Source organism: Xenopus tropicalis, chromosome 3, assembly GCF_000004195.4.
Source record: "Xenopus tropicalis strain Nigerian chromosome 3, UCB_Xtro_10.0, whole genome shotgun sequence".
NCBI classification, from domain to species: Eukaryota; Metazoa; Chordata; class Amphibia; order Anura; family Pipidae; genus Xenopus; species Xenopus tropicalis.
The window spans coordinates 151,072,523-151,081,460 of record NC_030679.2 but is presented as its reverse complement, the minus strand read 5'-3'; the positions used below and the strand labels follow the sequence as shown (position 1 = coordinate 151,081,460).

Genomic DNA, 8,938 nt, shown 5'->3' with positions numbered 1-8,938 from the left:
CGCACAGCCACCGATACGATTGCGCCTGCGCAGTCCCTCAGGCAGGCTTTCGCAAACCGTCTTTAGCGCATGCGTGTTGTGCGTTTCTCGACCGCGCCCTGCGTTCTGCGCCTGCGCCGTCTCCTTCCTGGCCACGCCCTCCCCGCCTGACCCCGGCGGCGCGCCCTATATAAAGGGTGTGGCGGGGCCGGAACGGATTCTGCGCGCTCGTCCCCCCAACACGAGGTGACTGTCCCGCTCTCCGTCCGGTGCCTACGCGACTGCAGCAATGAGCTGGAGTGGATATGTCGATAACCTGATGGGCGGCGGGCAGGTCCAGGATGCCGCCATAGTGGGGCACACCGACTCTCCGTCTGTATGGGCCGCCACACCGGGCGGGATATTCAGCAAAATAACGGTGAGTCTTCCGAGGCCCCTGTGTTAGTGTGTTCCCCGGGCTCCTGGGCAACCGGCTCGGTAAGGGGCCCCCCAGCTGCATAGGCCGGCCCCTCATTCCTCCGGCAGCGGCCCTGTAACTAGTGGCACCGAGTAAGCCGCTCCCTAGGGCCCACTCTGATTGGCCCGTCTGATTGGCCTCTCCCCCCATACTGACAGGCCTGGAACTGCCGGCACCGCATGGGTGGGCACCGGGTATGTGTGGGCTAGTGGCCCTTGGGTGACCGGCAGGGCTGGGGCCAAGTGTGGGCTAGTGGCCCTTGGGTGACCGGCAGGGCTGGGGCCGAGTGTGGGCTAGTGGCCCTTGGGTGACAGGCAGGGCTGGGGCCGAGTGTGGGCTAGTGGCCCTTGGGTGAGAGGGAGGGCTGGGGCCGAGTGTGGGCTAGTGGCCCTTGGGTGAGAGGGAGGGCTGGGGCCGAGTGTGGGTTAGTGGCCCTTGGGTGACAGGCAGGGCTGGGGCCGAGTGTGGGCTAGTGGCCCTTGGGTGACAGGCAGGGCTGGGGCCGAGTGTGGGTTAGTGGCCCTTGGGTGACGGGGAGAGTGTGGGCTAGTGGCCCTTGGGTGACGGGGAGAGTGTGGGCTAGTGGCCCTTGGGTGACTGGCAGGGCTGGGGCCGAGTGTGGGCTAGTGGCCCTTGGGTGACGGGGAGAGTGTGGGCTAGTGGCCCTTGGGTGACGGGGAGAGTGTGGGCTAGTGGCCCTTGGGTGACGGGGAGAGTGTGGGCTAGTGGCCCTTGGGTGACGGGGAGAGTGTGGGCTAGTGGCCCTTGGGTGACGGGGAGAGTGTGGGCTAGTGGCCCTTGGGTGACAGGCAGGGCTGGGGCCGAGTGTGGGCTAGTGGCCCTTGGGTGACGGGGAGAGTGTGGGCTAGTGGCCCTTGGGTGACGGGGAGAGTGTGGGCTAGTGGCCCTTGGGTGACGGGGAGAGTGTGGGCTAGTGGCCCTTGGGTGACTGCAGGGCTGGGGCCGAGTGTGGGCTAGTGGCCCTTGGGTGACGGGGAGAGTGTGGGCTAGTGGCCCTTGGGTGACGGGGAGAGTGTGGGCTAGTGGCCCTTGGGTGACGGGGAGAGTGTGGGCTAGTGGCCCTTGGGTGACGGGGAGGGCTAGTGGCCCTTGGGTGACGGGGAGAGTGTGGGCTAGTGGCCCTTGGGTGACGGGGAGGGCTAGTGGCCCTTGGGTGACGGGGAGGGCTAGTGGCCCTTGGGTGAGGTTACTATTAGTTTGGGCGGGTTGGTTAGTTACACATGGGCAGATACCCCCCGGGGGGGTAGAGAGTCGGTCATGTGATACCCATGGGGCATGTATTGTGAGTGTTGGGTGAGTATAGCCCCCATGCCCTGTATCTGTGTAACTGCCCCGTTAGGCATGGCTAAGGGTGCTGGGAGTTGCAGTAGAGAGACCTGCCTGGAGTTGCTATAGGAATGTACTGGGTTGGCTGGGAGGCCTGCCAGCAGCTTAAGGGCTTGTGTAGCCGCAGGCATGGCATTCCCTGTAGCCTGGGCACCTTGGCACACATTGCTGGGTACCACCCCTGCCAGACAGGAGGCGGCAGGCCCGGCTCTTCCTTTGGCACCGGCTAAAGCCATGTGGTGGACCGTTTGCCCAGTGTAGGAGCTGCCATGTCACTAGGGGTTAAACATGAGCTCTAGTTGCCTATTGGTTAATATTTAGCTGGTGGGGGGGCAAAGCCTCTATGATGGGGGCTCTGGTGCACCCTAAGTGCTCCCCACAAATAGCTCCCAGTTAGCATGTGACTTGCCGGCGGGGCGGGTGGGCTTCCCAAGTGTGATGGGGGGCACGTGCATTCCTGTCTCTAGGGGCGCCGGTGCCTTACACCAAGCTGTGCCTACAGGAAGTGGCTGATTGGCTTCCTGCCCACTTCCCTCTCTCCTGTGCTTCTGTAGTTCAGCTACATCCTCTGCTTGGCAAGCAATGGGTTAATCCTAGGGCCATTATGGGCAATGGAAGTGGCTGCTGTAGAACTGGTGGTGCTTCTCTTGCTGTGGGTAACTGTGCCAGGGGGCATTAGGGGTATCTGCGCCCAGACCTGTCCCTGTGGGTAACTGTGCCAGGGGGCATTAGGGGTATCTGCGCCCAGACCTGTCCTTGTGGGTAACTGTGCCAGGGGGCATTAGGGGTATCTGCGCCCAGACCTGTCCTTGTGGGTAACTGTGCCAGGGGGCATTAGGGGTATCTGTGCCCAGACCTGTCCTTGTGGGTAACTGTGCCAGGGGCATTAGGGGGTATCTGTGCCCAGGCCTGTCCTTGTGGGTAACTGTGCCAGGGGCATTAGGGGGTATCTGTGCCCAGGCCTGTCCTTGTGGGTAACTGTGCCAGGGGCATTAGGGGGTATCTGTGCCCAGGCCTGTCCCTGTGGGTAACTGCCAGGGGCATTAGGGGTGTCTGTGCCCAGACCTGTCCCTGTGGGTAACTGTGCCAGGGGCATAAGGGGGTATCTGTGCCCAGACCTGTCCCTGCGGGTAACTGTGCCAGGGGCATTAGGAGGGGGGTATCTGTGCCCAGACCTGTCCCTGTGGGTAACTGTGCCAGGGGCATTAGGGGGTGTCTGTGCTCAGGCCTGTCCCTGTGGGTATCTGTGCCAGGGGGTATTAGGGGGTGTCTGTGCCCAGGCCTGTCCCTGTGGGTATCTGTGCCAGGGGGTATTGGGGGGGGGGGGTGTCTGTGCCAGGCCTGTCCCTGTGGGTATCTGCCAGGGGGTGTCTGTGCCCAGGCCTGTCCCTGTGTGTGTAACTGCCAGGGGGCATTAGGGGTGTCTGTCCCAGGCCTGTCCCTGTGTAACTGCCAGGGGGCATTAGGGGGTGTTTGTGCCAGGCCTGTCCCTGTGGGTATCTGTGCCAGGGGGTATTAGGGGGTGTTTGTGCCAGGCCTGTCCCTGTGGGTATCTGTGCCAGGGGGTATTAGGGGGTGTCTGTGCTCAGGCCTGTTCCTGTGGGTATCTGTGCCAGGGGGTATTAGGGGGTGTCTGTGCTCAGGCCTGTCCCTGTGGGTATCTGTGCCAGGGGGTATTAGGGGGAGTCTGTGCCCAGGCCTGTCCTTGTGGGTATCTGTGCCGGGGGGTGTCTGTGCTCAGGCCTGTCCCTGTGGGTATCTGTGCCAGGGGGTATTAGGGGGAGTCTGTGCCCAGGCCTGTCCTTGTGGGTATCTGTGCCGGGGGGTGTCTGTGCTCAGGCCTGTCCCTGTGGGTATCTGTGCCGGGGGGTATTGGGGGGGTGTCTGTGCCAGGGGGTATTAGGGGGTGTCTGTGCCCAGGCCTGTCCCTGTGGGTATCTGTGCCAGGGGGTATTAGGGGGTGTCTGTGCCAGGGGGTATTAGGGGGTGTCTGTGCCAGGGGGTATTAGGGGGTGTCTGTGCCAGGGGGTATTAGGGGGTGTCTGTGCCAGGGGGTATTAGGGGGTGTCTGTGCCAGGGGGTATTGGGGGGGGGGGTCTGTGCCCAGGCCTGTCCCTGTGGGTATCTGTGCCAGGGGGTATTAGGGGGTGTCTGTGCCAGGGGGTATTAGGGGGTGTCTGTGCCCAGGCCTGTCCCTGTGGGTATCTGTGCCAGGGGGGTATTGGGGTGTGTCTGTGCCAGGCCTGTCCCTGTGGGTATCTGTGCCAGGGGGTATTGGGGGGGTGTCTGTGCCAGGCCTGTCCCTGTGGGTATCTGTGCCAAGGGGTATTAGGGGGTGTCTGTGCCAGGCCTGTCCATGTGGGTATCTGTGCCAGGGGGTGTCTGTGCTCAGGCCTGTCCCTGTGGGTATCTGTGCCAGGGGGTGTCTGTGCTCAGGCCTGTCCCTGTGAGTAAGTGTGCCAGGCCTGTCCCTGTGCGTAAGTGTGCCAGACCTGTCGCTGCTTATTGCCCCTGGCACAGTGCAGCTAGGGTAGCAGGGCAGTACAGAGCCTCTCTCGCTTCCTGCCTGTTACAAGATGGAGGGTGTGGGGCCCTGCCCCGGGGGAGGAGCTTGCTCACACAAACGCACTTCTGGCCGAAAAAGGAGACAAAGCCGAGGCAGGAATGAGCCATATATTTATATATTGGGAGAGCCGGCCCCGCTCAGTAATGGGCCCCAGATGTGTGCCGCCACCCAGGGCATCATGGGAGTTGCACTCATTTGTTCTCTCTATGGCTGTAGCAGGAACTGTAAGAACTACAACTCCCAGCATCCTCGCTGCACAGTCTGTGTGTGCCTCACTGGTGTCACGCTGCTCACTGCAAGCAGTGCCTGTGCCTATTGGGGTAACACTGACAGACCCCAAAACTTGCTGTTAGCAGCCAGGGAAATGCCCTCTTGCCCTGCTCTGGGGCATGTAAAGCCCCTTCCTAACCAGGCTGAACTGGGGGCATTCTTTGTGCCACCCTGACAGTTGCCTAGTGTTCCTGTTGGCTAGCAACCTGGGGGGGGGCTGAGCTTATCTTGACTTCAGGAAGGAATAAAATAGGGCAGATGACAGGAAGTGAGTGGTGGCGCAGGCCTGTGGCTTCCTGTTTTGTTCATTGGCTTAAATGGCCCTGTGGTGGCCCCTGTGCCGGGGCTTTGGCCCCAAGTCCCTCGGGCAGCAGGTTTCTTGGTGTATGAAGTCGGAACCCCGGGTGCGGTGCCCCCACACGATGGCTCATTTGCCGGCAAAGGGCACCGCTTGTGCCAATATCAAAGGGGAAGTTAACTTTGTTACACAGCCTGAAACAGGAAGTCCAGGTGTACATTAACTTTCTGCCCCAACCAGTTTCCTTGCCATGCTGAGGGGGGTATACAGTGCCAATGATTGTTTCCCTGCCCCATAATGCCTTGCAGTAGCAGCCGCTTGGTCCAAGGTCAGGCCCCTTTGCTGACGGGTGCAGCGGCTTTGCCCTTCCCTGCAGGGATGGAACCATCTCCCCATAATAAATCTCGTCATGCTCTATAGATGGAGCCATAAACCTTTATTGCTGGGCAGGAATGGGGCACTCCTGTTAGTCCGGCCCGTCTGTACCGGCGCTTCCTCTCTATCACTGTTAAAGGGACAGTAGCGCAGGTTGTACTGGGAATATCTGCCTGTGCCTCGCACATTGGGCCCTTGTATGGGGGGGGGGGACCCCTTGTTCTTCAGGTATGAACTAATGGAGCTTGTTGGGGACCCAGGTGTGGGTGTAGATTGTCAGCTCTGTGAGTGGCCATATTGGCCCGTGGGTGCAGTGAGCAGGGTGCTGAGTCTGCCCTACTGGGTGCATTTAATAAGCAGGTTGGGCCAAACAATAGCCGGTCAGTAACCCCTTCCTGCACGTTTGTAGGGTGCCCCACCCACTGCTCACGCCCTGTTGGCTGAGGTGTGACACTTGGACTTAGTTACAAGGGAGACGGTGACTTCATTATCGCCATGGAGATCCCGGCTCGCCGGCCTCTGACTTGGGTGCTTTCTTTGCCCGCACAACTTCCTGTTTTGTTACAGAGCAGCTTCCTGTCACAGGAAGTGAGGCAGCTGTTGCACCGCTCGGCAGAGGCTTTGGGGAGGCGGATGTGCCCGCAGATGGTGGGACGTGCCTGGGCAGGGAGCCTGTTGGCACGGTGATACCGGCAGGGCACGGTGCCAGGCAGCTGCTGTTGGTACATGTTCCCTGTATGTGACTGACTCTCCCTGCTGTGGCCCCTGGGGGGCAGCACCCTGTCAGGCTGGTATGTGCTACAGGGCAGCGGCCGGATCGCTTCCATGGAAGCTCTTCCCCAGTCCTGGGGGCGGAGCAGCGGCCGCTGGATCCCTTCCAGAAGGGGCCCCGCCGTGTCTTACAGGGGACTCGCAGGAAGCACCCGGGGGCCGGCCACATGCTCCGCATTCCTGAGGCATGATGGGGCGAGTGCGGCATCACAAGCTCTGCAGCCCGGGGGCCCTCCATGTACAGTGTTGCACTAATTGTGTGTGTATCACTACCCCCCCCCCCCCCCCCCCCCCCCCCGCTGCTAATGTAGTGCCGGCAGTGCACATAGAGCCCTCAGTAGGGCAACAAGGCAGCGCTCGGGGCATTGGGCAGCACCTGTATGTCCTTATATGGTAATGTTCCCCTTCTGGCTTCCTGTGTGGGAGTCATGGCTAGGACTCATAGGACCCCTCTGTAGTAGTGTTCTGTGCCAGGCTAACCCATCGCTCTTGTGCCCACAGGCAGCCGAGATCAACGCAGTGGTGTCGGGGGACCGAGAGAAGCTGTTTGTGAATGGGCTGGTACTGGGCGGGCAAAAGTGTTCCGTGCTCCGGGACGAGTTCAGTGTTGCCGACAATCAGGTTATGGATCTAAGGACGAAGAACCCAAATGGGCCAACATACAACATATCCATCTGCAAAACTGCAAAAGGTGAGTGCGTTGGGGTGGCACAGGGTGGGGATGCCTGCAGTGGCACAGGGCATGGGGGTTGGGTGGCATAGGGGGTGGCGGTGCCTGCAGTTGCACAGGGGGTGGGGGATACAGGGCATGGGTGCCTGCAGTTGCACAGGGGGTGGGGGGTACAGGGCATGGGGGCGCCTGCAGTTGCACAGGGGGTGGGGGTACAGGGCATGGGGGCGCCTGCAGTTGCACAGGGGGTGGGGGTACAGGGCATGGGGGCGCCTGCAGTAGCACAGGGGGTGTGGGGTACAGGGCATGGGGGCGCCTGCAGTAGCACAGGGGGTGTGGGGTACAGGGCATGGGGGCACCTGCAGTAGCACAGGGGGTGTGGGGTACAGGGCATGGGGGCGCCTGCAGTAGCACAGGGGGTGTGGGGGGGTGCCTGCAGTTGCACAGGGGGTGGGGGGTACAGGGCATGGGGGCGCCTGCAGTAGCACAGGGGGTGGGGGGTACAGGGCATGGGGGCGCCTGCAGTTGCACAGGGGGTGGGGGGTACAGGGGATGGGGGTGCCTGGGTGGCATGGGGTGCCCATGGTGGCACAGTGGCACTTGTACTCACTCTCCTCTTCCCGTTACAGCTCTTGTCCTGGTCATGGGGAATGCGGAGGTGCATGGGGGGTGTCTAAACAAGAAAGTGTTTGACATGGGCAAGTACCTGAGATGTGCAGGCTACTGAGCCCCCCCCGTTACTACTGATACATTCACCTGTTCAGCTGCCAACGTCGGACCAACTGATCCCCCTTCTCCCCTTATTTTTGATTCCCTTGTTTCGTTTATATTTTTTTTTTTTTTAAATGGCCTCTTCTTGCTGCCCCCCCAGTCATCGGAATGAATGGAAATTTTTCAGGGAAACAAATTTATATCTGATTTAAAGAAAAAAAAAAAATAAAGTATGCTGTATACAGTCATGTTGGTGTGGCGTGGTCTGTCCTGTGCCAGCTGGGCATAGTCTGTAATGGGGTGCTCTGTCCTGTGCCAGCTGGGCATAGTCTGTAATGGCGTGCTCTGTCCTGTGCCAGCTGGGCATAGTCTGTAATGGCGTGCTCTGTCCTGTGCCAGCTGGGCATAGTCTGTAATGGCGTGCTCTGTCCTGTGCCAGCTGGGCATAGTCTGTAATGGGGTGCTCTGTCCTGTGCCAGCTGGGCATAGTCTGTAATGGGGTGCTCTGTCCTGTGCCAGCTGGGCATAGCCTGTAATGGGGGGGGGGGGGCAGTGTGACCAGCCGGGGGTGCTCTGTCCTGTAGCAGTGCCAGCTGGGCATAGCCTGTAATGGGGGGGGGGCAGTGTGACCAGCCGGGGGTGCTCTGTCCTGTAGCAGTGCCAGCTGGGCATAGTCTGTAATGGGGGTGCTCTTGTCTTGTAGCAGTGCCAGCCGGGCATAGTCTGTAATGGGGGGGGCAGTGTGACCAGCCTGGGGTGCTCTGTCCTGTGCCAGCTGGGCATAGTCTGTAATGGGGGTGGCATGACCAGAATGGGTGCTCTGTCCTGTACCAGTGCCAGCTGGGCATAGTCTGTTATGGGGGGCAGTGTGACCAGAGTGGGTGCTCTGTCCTGTGCCAGCTGGGCATAGTCTGTAATGGGGGGGCAGTGAGACCAGAGTGGGTGCTCTGTCCTGTGCCAGTGCCAGCTGGGCATAGCCTATAATAGGGGTGCCAGTGGTGCATCTGATAACTCCCTCTCCAGCAGAGCCCAGTAACCACATCCCAGAATCCCGTGCCAGGCGCGAGTGCTAGCTGTGAGGGTTATCTCTGGGGCTGTTTGCCTTGTGGGATTGCCTCTGTAACAGGCAGGGATGGCCACTCACCTTTTATTTGTGTAGGAACAAAGGTTTAGTTGCCCTTTATTGAGGCAGTGTAAGGGGCCCTTATCCTGGGTAAGTGTTTCCTGGCAGTTCACTAACCAGCAGCTACTGTTCCTTTAATGCTGCCATTGGCTGGGTACTCTGGGAGACTGGCAGGGCTTTGCCTGGCACATGGTGCCACACAGATGGACCTTCCCTTGCCATGACAAATGCATCACTGAGTCATTAGAACTCACTGGCCTGGGCATATTGCCCTTACAGCACTGCTGCCCCTAGAGGCCTTACAGAGTAACACGAGTGGGGGAGGAGAGACTGACTGGGGCAGGGGAAGCAAAACCACTCTGCCGGCTGCT

At 60.5% G+C, this 8,938-nt stretch overlaps 1 protein-coding gene across 1 annotated transcript; it reads left to right on the top strand.

Annotated features, from left to right (window-relative positions):
• The first annotated feature begins 215 nt into the window (after window positions 1-215).
• On the top strand, window positions 216-7,692 carry pfn1 (profilin 1). Its single transcript, NM_001130336.1, is given in 3 exon segments — window positions 216-397; window positions 6,565-6,754; window positions 7,363-7,692. Coding segments are annotated over 3 exon segments (417 nt in total). The 5' UTR covers window positions 216-268; the 3' UTR covers window positions 7,461-7,692.
• The last annotated feature ends 1,246 nt before the right edge of the window (window positions 7,693-8,938 follow it).